The sequence below is a fragment of the Typha angustifolia genome, chromosome 4 (genome assembly GCF_048772165.1).
Source record: "Typha angustifolia cultivar Huaian chromosome 4, ASM4877216v1, whole genome shotgun sequence".
Classification (NCBI taxonomy): domain Eukaryota; kingdom Viridiplantae; phylum Streptophyta; class Magnoliopsida; order Poales; family Typhaceae; genus Typha; species Typha angustifolia.
The window spans coordinates 4,243,348-4,257,059 of NC_133242.1; the positions used below are offsets into that span (position 1 = coordinate 4,243,348).

The 13,712-nt window shown below is 39.0% G+C and overlaps 1 protein-coding gene across 1 annotated transcript; it reads right to left on the reverse strand.

Moving 5' to 3' along the window:
• Positions 1–1,536: 1,536 nt before the first annotated feature.
• LOC140758637 (indole-3-acetaldehyde oxidase-like) lies at positions 1,537–11,708 on the reverse strand. Its single transcript, XM_073094874.1, has 10 exons — positions 11,363–11,708; positions 7,842–9,611; positions 7,147–7,406; positions 6,724–6,933; positions 5,599–5,817; positions 4,285–5,250; positions 3,233–3,325; positions 3,020–3,118; positions 2,336–2,525; positions 1,537–1,879 (listed from the first exon to the last, which is right to left on the reverse strand). Exons 1-10 carry the CDS (start codon positions 11,502–11,504, stop codon positions 1,665–1,667), a joined length of 4,164 nt encoding a protein of 1,387 aa, XP_072950975.1. The 5' UTR covers positions 11,505–11,708; the 3' UTR covers positions 1,537–1,664.
• Between the last annotated feature and the right edge of the window lie 2,004 nt (positions 11,709–13,712).

Sequence of the window (13,712 nt, forward strand, 5' to 3'; positions counted from 1 at the left end):
TTTCTTCTTTCTGGAAATGGATTCTGTTTCTCTCTAACTTAGGAGAAATATGTCAGTCTCTCAAACTACTTGTGGATTGGACTGCCATAGTTGTTGTCGCAGAGAGTCGCAGTCGCCGATCGCATTGGAGTTGAGAAGTCTGACTCATCGATCACGAGAATCACTATTTTTGTCGTAAAGTTTCATCAAAATTTTAGTCGAAATCGAAGAATTATAATAGTCTAAGGATATAATGAGCGATACAACAATAAAATTTGATTGTAGAGAAACTATGGTAATTAAGCAAAACTTTAACTTATCTATTAGGTAGGTCAATAATGATAAAAGATAGCCTCTCTTGATCTTATCATTAGCCGCATAAATATTTAAGAAACTTAGTAGTTAAGCCTTTTTTGGCATAATATAGAGGATATTTAAAGTTTTAATAAATGAAAGAGAAGTTATAATTTCACCAAAAATAAATTTTTTCTCTGAGTGTTGTTTTAAGTTCTTTTTATTTTTTTATACTTTTACACTATTTTTTGTTCGAGATTTACCTTGAGATTTACTTGCTAAACTATCAAAAAGTAAAGTCTGTAAAAGTATGTTCCCAGCTCCCTTTTCAACCGGTAGATTTTAATCTATTTACTTGGTGGTTGGACATAAAATAATAACATTATCTACTCAAACGGCCTAGCCCACTCGTGCTTGGCCCGACCCGGCTCGGTTTGGACCAGGCTAAGCTCGGCCCGGACCTGGTTTAGGCTTGGCCTGGCCGAGCCCGAACTACCCATGGGCGGCATAGGCTAGCCCTTTGCCCGCCCAACCCTGCTCGAAAGCTCGCCTGTTTGGCCTGCAACTAGGCCCGCCCATTTTGCTATAGTAGCCCGCTCGTTTTGCTACAATAATTTGCCTGTTCTGCTACAGTAACTTGTCGTTTGCTACAGTAAAAACCAACGTAAATTTTGGTATTGTATCGTTTTGCATTATTTTAAGTACACCTTTAAAATTTTTTAATTTATTATTATTATTTTTTTAAATAGAGGAACATAAATATTTGTTTAAAAAAAAAGTTAATAGTAATTTTTTTTTAAAAAAATAGCTAAAATATGGGTTGGGCCGATTGATTGGTGGGTTGAGCCGGCTTGGCCCGACCAGCTAGCCTGATCTCTCACGGACCGACGGACCGTAGACTATTCTAGCCAGCCTGAACCCGGCTCGGCCCGAATGATTAATGAATTGGGTCATAAACAAATACTTAAACCCAATTGACCTGAAAAGCTCGGCCCAAATCCGGCCCGGCCCGTCCGATGATCATTATGCATGTCCTACTTGTTGATACGTCAACGGTGTGTGTGTTTGGAGCCTAATGAGTGGTTTTAAGTATATTGTCTCTTTCCTCTTGGGAGCTCTATTTGAAGCTAAAGTGTATGGCCATCTTGTCAGTTTTATCTTCTTCTAGAATCCCTCTCCCTTGGAGAACTTGTACAACAAACATTTCAACTTGTAACTTTGATCAGTCTCAACATGTTAAAAGAGAAACTCTTTCTAACTATATATTGCTTAAACAAACTTCAGATTTATTATGTTATTCTTCCAAGCAGAACTGCATAACTTGCTATCGAATAATTATCAGAACCACACAAGCTGAAGATAATTCAAATGAAGAGCTTGGGTTTCTCCTATTAGTGAGCAGACAAGGCTTCCAAGTACTTCTCTACATTGTCGAGGCCGCATAGCTCCTTGATCACAGGCATGGTAGCTGGAACTTCCAATTGGAATGTTAAGGGAGAATTGTCAGATCCACCACAGGAAAGCAAATCAGCTCTAGCCGCTCGGATTGCTTCTCTTATTGCGCAATGGACTGAGGCTGCAAGAAGTAAAGGGGGTTCCCCAGAAGCTGCACAAGAGCACCAAACAAAAAATTATCCAATAATAGCTGTATGTGTGCTTTTAAGAGTGCAGAATAATGACTCCAAACGAGAAAAAGAAGGGAATTTAGCACTCTGAATCTTATATACCTTCTGTTTTTCTATTACTAACAAGTTAATGCATTGATAATTTAAAGCAAGTTATGTGGCAACAGAATTATGGACTTATCTTGCAGAGATTGCATTTAGCTGATAATCTATTATGTGCCATATTTGTTGAGTGGCAACTATAGGTAAGAAGATATCTTGAAATGCTTAAGTTAATAGTTACAGGTCAAATGGATAAGTTTTCGTAGTAATTGAAGTTTGCTGATGTCTCTGGCTGACATCCTTTTACGACAAGAAGATAAAGAAATCTGGGTAAATGGATGTTCTAGGATTACAAGCCAAATATAGAAGTCAGCCATAGAGGAACAAGGTGATACCTTTTGAAGAGAGTACGCGATTCTGATTATGTTTTTTGTTAAGCAATTCAATGTTGAACTGTTTTGGGATGGTGTCAATAGTTGGAATTTTGTATGTCCAGGTACCATCTGTAACAACTAACCCATCTGAGTTTGTCAGGTATTCCTCATACATAAAGAAACCGATACCTTGAACAAAGGCACCTTCAACCTGGACACAAAAAGGAGGAAAGAGGTGATATTAGGCATATTACATAAAAGCAGATTACATTGCACCAAGTCGAAAGGATTAGATGCGGATCACGACGGAGAAAAAAAAGATCTCACCTTTTACTATGCACTAGAGAGAAAAGAGATACTGCCTATGTGACGATGAAATTTAATTATATTTGCAAGTAAAATGGTTACTAACTACTAGTTGAATATGTATCCTTAGAAACAAACATACCAAGCAAAAGTTGTAATATCAAGGCCATCTATAGAAAGGTATTTCTTTATAATGAACTATACAACCAGGCAATGACTGAGGAGATAGCTTGGCCACTTAGACTACTGTGACATTGTCCAACAAGAAAGACATGAAAGGTTGATTGCTACAAACAGCTTGTATGCACCTTGATGAAAAGATAATTTTCAAGGTTATCAATCCTGTGATACTTATAGTTGAAATGTTATAACAAGTAAAAAATTGCAAAACATATTCACCTGACCCAAATCCACTGCAGGGTTTAAGCTCTGGCCACAGTCATATACAAGGTCAGTCCGTAAAATTGTGGCAGCTCCCGTAAGAAGATCTAACTCGACCTGCAATGGCCACAATTTCATGATAATACTGATATTTGCTGCAGAGGAAGTAAACACTATAGACTAGGTTTACATCAGTGAACAATGACTGAACACTAAAGCGCATTGGCATACCTCACTTGCAGCAGCTCCATAGTTCAAGTACTTAGATGTAAAGTCAGGAACCCAATATGCACTTGCTGATAGATGTACACTTTCCAGATTTGCCTGCAGGTGAGGAGGTGAAGGAAGCAAGACAGGGTAAAGGAATAACCCTCCAGCCAAATAGATTTATATACTGAAGAAAGTATAGATTGCTGTTCCACTGCATCAAATCTTACCTGGTACTGGTAGAACACCACAATTGCAGCATGCACATCACTTCACACTCAATAAAATACAATTTACCTTTTTTATGGTGATGTAAGAAGGGAAGCAAAAATGAATGGTGAGAGAGAACAAGGTGGTCAACAGAAGAAGAGAGATCTGGATGTTAAGTGAAATGTGCATTGGAACTGAACACGCAAGTAAATCACTCTACAAGATAAGAAAATGATGCAAATCACAGATTGCATCAATAGATACTACAACAAATTTCTTTCAGAAGCCGACAAGAGGGATATCAACTAATGGCAAAGATTTTCACTGCACAGCTTTGCAAAATGTTTCTAAAAGTATTGGTGCTTAATCTATATGTTCATCCTCATGAAAATGACCATTAGCAATTGTTGTACTATTACTATGCTGTCTCACTTGGGCATAATTGTCTGCAAAACAGGACAATATGAACCAAAAACAAGTAACGTGTGATATTAACCGAAAAGAGGTGCATCGTGGATCTTATGGGAAATGAACATTTTAGTTAGAGGGTGAAAAGAAGATTCCATTGGATCAGATGAATGAAAACTAATAGGGAGCAATTGATTAAATCTTTTTGATTCCAACACTCCTTATGGGCTCAAGATCACCTAATAGTTTCGAGATGCAAATTGAGGAAGGTACTTCTTGAATTACATGACAGACAAAGATTTTGTTCAGCAGGGTAGCACTAGAAAAAAGAGGGGAAGCAGAACCAAGAATTATACAATAAAAATAACATTAAAACAGAATAACTGTGTTCTAATAAATTGACAGAGCGTAATGCATTCACATCTTACTTTTCTCAACTATGAAGTCAAGATAATCACCTGAGTAATTAAAGAATCCCATGAAACCACACCGTTTTGTTTTTGCAGCCTATCCTTGAGAGGTCTTAATCTGTCAACCAGGATACCGCAGGAGAGATGAACCGCTTCGCTGCTAGACTGCGAGGTGGTGCTCCCAGCTGTAATGCCTCCCTGTGTTAAACTCAGAGTATCTGCCTGAATAACTCGTACCCTCTCTAGAAACTCTTCACTTCCATCATCCCACAGCTGACCCAGAGCAAATGCAGCCATCTGCCTCACTCTCGTCCACAGCCCTTGGCCTATCTCAATCCCTCCTACCTCAACTACAACTGAACCATCATTAAGAACAGAGACTTTTCCTGCTGCTGGTCTAGGTACCACTTGGTACATAATTGGTACACAGGAAATGCCCCGTTTTTTCCATTTGTTGATGCTATTGAAATGCCGAATCACTTCCACGCGTTGCTGATAGCTAGGAGACAAAGCCAACTTATCAAAAATAGAAGGTAAGGTGTACTCAGGAGCTTCTCCTACGCTGTCTCCATAAAACAACGCAAGGCTCTCAAAGGTGTGAAGGTTTCTCTTCCTGACAGAGTTGGTATCCAGAGAGAGGGTTGATGCCACGTGTTCGATGATGGCCTCAGCAATGAAAGATCCTTGTACGAAACCGGGGGCTCGCATTGCCGTCTTCGATGACAGATTTGTTTTGCAGACTTTGATGTCTAAGGAAAGAGCTCCCCAGTTGTACTTCTTTAGTGCTCCTATTATCGAACGTGGCATCATTGGGCTTAAATCTACTGCTATCCCAGAATTAATAAGTAAATTTAAATGCAAGGCTGTGATCTTCCCATCGGACTTGAAACCGACAGAATATCCTACTTTCATGGGATGTCGTCCTCCTGCCATTATCATATCGGTCTTGCGGTCCACATACATTCGAACAGGACGGCGCAGCTTATGTGCTGCAAGTGCGCATGCGGTTGAAACCTAACATCACAAGGCAGTTAGTACTTGCAAGCTGTTGAATGCATATAAAGTCTACTGTTGTGCAACTACTACAACATCATTTGTGAACAGTGGACAGAAATGTAGATGTTCTTGATTTTTCTGTCTGTGGGGAGAGATCTAAATGAGAATATGAGATAAATCATTTCATAGATTTTTGAAAAAAATTAAGTAAATGGAAAATCCTGTCCTTAGAAGCTTAGTTATTTTTTGTTGCGTTAAGTTGAAAATGCTGGATGACTTGGTTTTAGAATTGTTATATGCTGATAGTCAACTGATGCACACAAAACACAACTAGATCATGATGATGATAGTGAGTTTGATTCTCACAATCGATGCTTTGAACATCTTTCCTCCGAAACCCCCTCCAACTCTTCTTGTAATAATGCGGATATTGTGGGAGGGGATGCCAAGGCACCTTCCAATGACACTCTGGGTGAGCTCAGGGCCCTGATTTGAGCTGTAGACTACCATACAATTATCTTCGTCTGGAACAGCCAGTGCTGCTTGCGTCTCCATGTAGAAAAAGTATTGGGAATCAAGTTTTACCTGGGAATGTGGGCAGGGAAAGTTAACAGTTATCAGCAAAATCAAATAATCAAAACGGAAGGAAAACAACACTACTTCAACAAAAAATGGCCATAGTTGTAATTAACAAATTAATCCCTCAGTTTCTTATCGAAAACTATTTGCAAATCCTTATTAAGTCTGCCAAATGACATTACTACATATAATCTTCCTAAAGAAAACATAACCTGTGTACACCTTTAATAAGAAATAAGTTACAAGTCTGCATCTTCACCTATTTTTTTGTCTCCTTTCTATGCTACTATTCAATATTTAATATCTACCTACATAGAAGTAAGGATCTTATTTTCTAGTTCTCAAGTCTTCAAAAAGAATATACTGGCTCAAGCTACTTAATTTTATATGGACCTCCTTTATTTGGACATAAGACCAGGAGTAAAGAAATCTATCAGTAAGAATCTACAAGCAGAGCTAAATGACAGCGAGGGTTCACTTATCTTGAGGTAATTAATTAGACCTTACGAGTGAGGATATAATAGTGCTTCATCATTAACAAGAACCTTTTATCTGACATCTTTGAAAGGAAATGGAGCATCTAAGGACATAGTAGTCTAACACGGGTGACATATTCTTCAGTGTCCAACTTGGAAATCCAATATTTCCAAATAAATTTATTAGATAATCTAGGATTTGGTGATCAACATCAGTTGCTTGTGAATTTCTTGGTTAACTGTCACTTGACGCAGCATTGTACTTATGAATTGTTGCAGAATCTACAGAATAAAATCTACTGGTTCAATAACGTATGTGTAATGATGTGGAAAGAAAGAAGCTAGACTACTTGCAGGACAAAACTTGCTACTCTTTCTTAATATATTGAGATAGAAAAAACAGTTAAAGTAGAGGTCTATGAATCTAGAAAAGTACCTCAGCTGAAAGGATTGTTTGATCAGCTTCTGCCATTCCTTTGGAGAAATCACCTATTTGTTTAGGAGAAAACATGGAAGGAACATCAAAATAACTGCATCTTTCTACAGCATCTTCTACAGACAAAATTGGTGGCTCCAAATTCTCAGTCCCATAATCAACAATTGCTTGCTTAGCAGCCATGTTGGCATGTCTCTGCGTTTCCGCAATCTGAAAGAGCCAGTCAGTCAGCTTCAATTGTGCAATTCTATGCAGAAAGGACCACAACACTGTCCAACTCAGCCATAACTTTTAAATCAGAATCACTATTACCTAAACAATCAAACTCAGCCAGGCATAAGTTATGAATTCATAAAAAGAGAAGATTATTTTTGTTCATTTAGTACAAGATAAAGCAAAAGAATGAGATAAATAGAGGGATACCACTACACCAAGTGGTTGGCCGGCATATTCAGTAAGTGATCCAGCAAATAATGATTCAGATCCAAAGACAAAACTTGCTCCGACATTCTCTCCTCCTTTTGGAATGTCATTAACAGAGACAACTGTAACAATTTTCTGTGATGCCAAAGAAGAACTGAATTTAATGCCCCTTACATGAGCAAGGGGTCTTGTACTATAAATAAAAGCTCCATAAAGACAATTCTTTGGAGAAGGAATGTCATCGACATACACAGCTTCACCTGCATAAGCAGTTCATAAAGTTAATACAAGGAAGAGGCAACTTATGTTAATATAAATTGTAAAAGAGAAAGGTATAAGCATAACAGCTAGCCAGAAAATATGTCCTTGTAAAGGCATCAGGAAGTATCCAATCAATTATGGTATCAACTATGACATGAAGACTTATTAAAAGATAATGAATGACTTGATAGGTAGAACTTAATACAAGCCAGAAGGCAGGAATATATGATTTCTCTCACTGCTTATCGAGGAAAAGGAAATCTATAAAACGAACAAACATGAAATGCAAAATATACAATACATGGTATACAAATTTTGAAATATTTATGTCATGGATGTGATCAACTTGCTGCAACTTGCTGGTCAATTACTGCAGACATAAGTAATAAACAATTGCATAAAATTATAAGAACAAAGAGGAAACAAGTAAATACCAGAAGCTTGGTTTGCTGCTCCAACTTTCTGAGTTGGTTCACCAATTGGATAATTCTCCACTCTTATTTCCACATCTTGGTGTGAAGACAAAATCATGTCACTGAAATCTATATCCATGTTCTTCGATGTCTTATTAGGTGAAACATCAACACGGCCATTGAGTTTGCCATTTGGATATTCAGCAATAGAAGCAGAACTAGATCCATCAATATGAACTGCCTTTCCAGGCTCTGCCAAGCCATTCGCAAATGGACGAAGAAAATCAAATAGAAAAGAAACTGCCAAACTTGATCTGTAGGCAGGATGTGGCGTGCCTTTTTTCACAACAATTGTTTCTTTAAGCAGTTTCAATGCTTCAAGCAGAATAGAAGCAGTTACAGGTTTACCCTTTAGAAAATTCTCAACTTTCCTTGCCCTAATGGCATGATCAGTCCCATATGCACCAAAAGCCAACTTCAGGTTATCTAGAACAAGACTCCCCGATTCTTTATCCAAGGATGTCTGTGCCAAGAAAGCAGAATTGAGATAAGCCACTGCATTGCCTAGAGGGCGAGGAGCCGCTCTGTATGTTTCAAACAGAAGATTGGTTTCTGTAGCAGCTACGGAATCAACATTTCCCTTCTTGAGAGTGGAGTTGCAAGCTGAACTCCAACAAGGAATATATACACTCAGAAGTAGAGTTTTGTAATCACATGGAGGTCTCTCCAAGAATTCCTCCAGTGTGAGACTAAGCCTTTCTGAAGCCATCTGTATGCGAAGAGTTGCACCAGCAGCTAGAAGTATTGTTGCAATATCCGAGGCAAATGGATTTCTCTGTGACATAATCAAATTTCCTCCTACGCTTGCTGTATTTCGAACAAATGGAGAAGCCACCTTATTCATGTGATCAGCAATCTTATTGAAGACCAGCTTTCCATTTGAATGCAGTGTGCATTCATTTTCTGCTTTTAATACTTCAATAGCTCTAGAAATTGTCACAGCTGCCCCAATTTCAATGCCTTCTCTGTCACTTTTAACAACTGAAAGCTCAGGGATACCTCTGAGATCAACATACTTATCATACAGATCCTGGTCTTTGTATACACCAGTACTAGTATTCCCCACTACCAATTTAACACTACTTTCACTAAATGCTTCAGAATTTAATAATTTGTAAAGATCTTCGACACTATCAGGGCGATACCAATAGCCTCCTCCAGTGGCAGTAAGACCAGCATCACCTGGGACATCTGAAATGGATTTGATCTCAGATTTAAGAAACTCAGGGAAAGTGCAGATCCCACCACTAGAGTAATGAGGCAGTCTGCTGACATTAACATTTTTATCCCCTTTCTTCCAAAATGAATTCAAGCCCAAATCTTCCAAATCAACATCAGCTGCAAAGCTCTTGCAAGTATCTACAATCGGTCGATAACCTGTACATCGGCACAAATTGCCTGATATAGCCTTCACTGCCTCAGATACTGTGAGCTTTGAGAATCCATTTGGAGGTTCAGGCCTATCAGTTTTGTCTGCATTGACTACGGCGGAGAAAAGAGACATGCACATGCCAGGGGTGCAAAACCCACACTGCGAGGCATGAAAGCCAGATACCCTTTGGTGAATTGGATGAAAGCCATCTTTACTGTTTCCAATCCCCTCAGTTGTTGTCACCGAATGAAAATTTATACTGCAAAGAAGTGTTAGACATGAACTTGCAGAGAATTCAGTCACTTGCTCAGTTATGGGATCATATGTTGATAGAAGAACAACACAAGCTCCACAACCACCTGCCACAAGAAGTAAGAATAAATGAAAACAGATTATCTTTTGCAGTGCATGTAGTTGATAGTGGCAAATTCATATCCATAGATGTTAATGGATTAAGAAATTCATCAATTTTATTTATATTACTTAGTACTGAACCAATTGTTTAAAGATCCAGATAGAATATCTGAAGACGCATCTTTATTAAGATAAAACTATTTTTTGTGATACATGTTTGGATTCAAGCCAATGGGCAAATCTAAACCCATAATCTTCAGAAATCGGAAGAAAGCAGAATCTGAGGTAATGCCTAGCAATCGTAGCATCAGATTTCTGAATAAAACAAAACATCTAAAATATAGTTCACTCATGAATGTCATTATATAAAACTTTCACAATTTTCTCTTTTACTTACTGAAGTCAAAATTTTACGCGCTTCTTTAAAATGATCTAATCTCTCAAAAAATTGATTTTTAAGTGTACTTGCTTAATTATAAATAAGGGAAATTAATTTTTCATTTCTTTAAATTAACAACTCCTTTTTAAAGATTTTGTAATTCAATCCCTTTCTTTTCTTTATAATTTTTATATGACAACTTGAGAGAACTAAATCTAATCATCTTCAAATCAAAGGTTCCAACCAAGGAATATTTGTTAGATTACTAAAGGTAAATTTCTAATTACCCTTTGGTGGATTAGAATAAAGTGATCAGATCTAGGAGAAGAATTTTGATTGGGTAATGTGGGCAAGGCAGCTAGGGTGTGATATGGCTTAAAAGTAGTGGGTCAAGTTAGAAATTTTTGAAATGTATTTTAGTAATTTAATCAGTAGATTTAAATAAACCATAGACCAGGGTTAACACTTAACAGTGATTTACTCAGAGTACAGCAGTGTGTTTTATAAAAATTATAGGAAAAAGGTAAGTGGTTTAGTTGCAAAATCCTCAAAGATAGGTGTTAACTGAAAATTGATAAAACTTTAAGGTGTTATTTGAAACTTTCACTTGACGACCGACTTAGGCTCGACTCTCGACTGAAGCTCGAGTCCCGCACTATCTACTACTAAAGACAAGTGGCATACAGAAATATTGCTACATATTGCCACGTGTCGGTCACCCACTCCACCCTCATCACCTTCAACCTCACCCTCACGTACCCCACCCTCCCCATCACCGTCACCCTCCTCATCCTCACACACTCACCCTCACCCTCACCCTCATCCACCAGATCACCACCCTCATCCTTACTTACCCCATCGCCACCTCCTCCCTCTCCGTCGGCCTCCATCGGCAAGCCGCCGCCACGGCCCCACCTCCTCCTCCTCCATCGACATCTCCTCGGCGTCGGCCTCCTCTTCTTCGTCCACTCCGTCGGCTTCCTCCTCCTCCTTCATTCACCATCTCCTCGCCGTCGCCTCCTCCTCCATCCGTCTCCTACTCCTCCTTCGGCAAGCCGCCGTACACGCCGCCACCGCCCACGACGCCACCGCCTCATCCTCTAATGGCTTGGTTAGGCTAAGCTCGAGCTCGGCTCGGTTGAGCTGAGCCGAGCCTGAGCCGGAGCCGGTTTACACCCCTATATCTAGAGATAAAGCACCAGATGCTAGAAATCCATTTCAACCCCGATCTAAATCAAAATCAAAATCAAGAGCGACGGCAGCGAAAAATAAACCGAAGCCTCCACCACACACCCACTCGATCGATGCAAGACACCAATTTTTAGTCGAAGAATCATCGAAAGGGAAAACAAAGCAAGAAATTTGGGTATTCCTCACCTTCCCCGCATCCGAGCTTCGCGCCCTTGTAAGGGGTCCGGGTCCTCAAAAACTCGAGCAGAGTCGTGGAAGGATCGATCTCCGGCAGCTCGTACCTCTCCCCATTCACGGCGAACACCAGCCTTCGTATCGTCTTCCCCATTCCACTCTCTTGCTCCACACGATGGCGAGCTGCTCCAATAAACCACCCATTTCTCCCATTTTATAGAGTTGAGCGTTGGATGCCTCCAAGTCCATGGAATTCTCGCGCGTGGATCGACTAACGAGCAGAGGAAATACTAAAATAATTAAAGAGAGAACGAAAGAAAGAAACAAAAAGAGTAGATTTAAATCTTCTCTGGGTCGGACGTTGAAAGCGCTCGCCACGTCTCTATTGCAGTTGGAATAAGTTGCGTGTTTAAATGCGGATAGTTTTTAATTTTTTAATTTTTTTTATTATTTAAGAGCAAGTTAAATATGGATTAGAAGTCAACCATGACTTAGTAAGGCCCTACCATACTTTAGCTAATATATAAAATTGTCTAATCTAAACTTTAAATTATGTGCTGTGTGCCACATCGAACAATTACTTCGAACTAAATACTGTATAGATATTGCTTGCTCCAAGCTATCGACGCCAAGTTATTCTTCTAAATCAATTGTATCATCGAACTATCAATCAAGTCGAGCAGTTGAATTAAACCACCTAAATTATTAAATAATTTTTTCGATAATAATTACTTTAGATTGGAGTCGATTCTATGACCAATCCTCAACTAAAATCAATTATCATATTATAATATGTTATTTATCCTCTTAACTATATAAATCATCCGAAATGTTTTCGTTAGGTTTTATTAAAAAAAATTACTTAATTAATTTTAGATCCTCTGGGTACTATATTTTTCTTCTTATTAAAAAAGAAATAGAAAAATTATAAGGTTCATTTATATTATCGGGAAGTGAGAAATTTAAATAGTTGAGTGGGACAAAATATCAAAAATAAATAAATAAATAATTTGGGCTATGTAAAATGAGCGATTAACTATTTATGTGTAACCCCAAAAAGGCATGTCGAGTTTTTATCCTAATAATGGATAAGAAAGAGGTCGATTATTAATTAGTTAATATTTACGCCTTCAACCCCATCTTTTTAGTCGAAAGTTATCTTGATTATTAGTTTTTCATGGAAAATAAACAATTGACCATGATTAATATCAGAAGTGTTTACTATTTTATTTATTTATTTATTTATGTCCTTACAGTTAAAGGTACCATAAGAATATTTCAGTATGGAAGTTCTTGCAATTGGAACCGCAGGAAATCCTCTCCTATATCTGATTTTTTTTTTTTTCGTCTAGCATTTGGATTAAATCCTGGATAGCCCTGGAGGCGGGCTGGGTAAAGCTCAATACAGAAGGGTGCTATGAGCTAGGCAGATACTAAGGAGGTGTAGGCATGGTGCTGCGGGACGAGGAAGGCAAGGTGTTGCAGCTTGAGTGGGAGCCGTGTCCTAATAAGTCAGCCTTATATGCGGAAGCGTGGGCGGCGAGATTTGGGCTCCGGTTGGTGGGCAAAGTGAGTCAGCTGTCCCTCGAGAGCCCTCCGTGGTGCATTAAGAATGTAATAGTAGAATGCCAAAGCTTGCTTAGAGAGTGCAGGGAGTGGAATGTACTTAATGTATTTAGAGAGGCAAATAGAGTGGTGGACTGGGCAGCTAACCATGGGAAGGTGGCAGGGGCCACTATTAGGTTGGATCTGGCAGGCCCGGTTCTCTCAAACCTATGTACCATTTTGGGGGATGAGAACCCGGGTTAGCCTGCTAACTCAGGCCAAGCCAGCTGAATGAAGCTCCTTAATTTCACAAAAAAAAGGATTAAATCCCAATGTTTGATAAAAAGAAAATTAAATTAAATCCCCAATGTTATTGATGCAACGGATGACGCAAAATGCAGTACCGAAATTTTCCTCTCCATAGTTTGGTCATCGGACAAGTTCTTCTCAAGATATTTACGAAAGAAAATAAGAAAAAGTTACAGTTGTAAATGTCAGCATGAGGCTGTACGAGTTTCTCTACAACCAGCTATTAAGAGAAATCAGACATCACCAACTTATGCTTACTGTATAAAATTCCTGCAACATACGAGGTCATGGAAAAACTTCTACGTAGCTGAGGGAAAGCATGATCGGAGAGACAAGAGAATGCCGCCGGTGCCTACAGGAGGTGAAGATGTCTCCCTCCGACGAGCTTCATCCTCCAAGTCATCTAAGGACAGACAACCGGAGAGGAAAACATGGGTGGAGGTCGTGGCCGGGCACTAGTGCCCACTCCGTCCACAAGGGCTTATACCAGAGGAGATCCTCTCAAAGA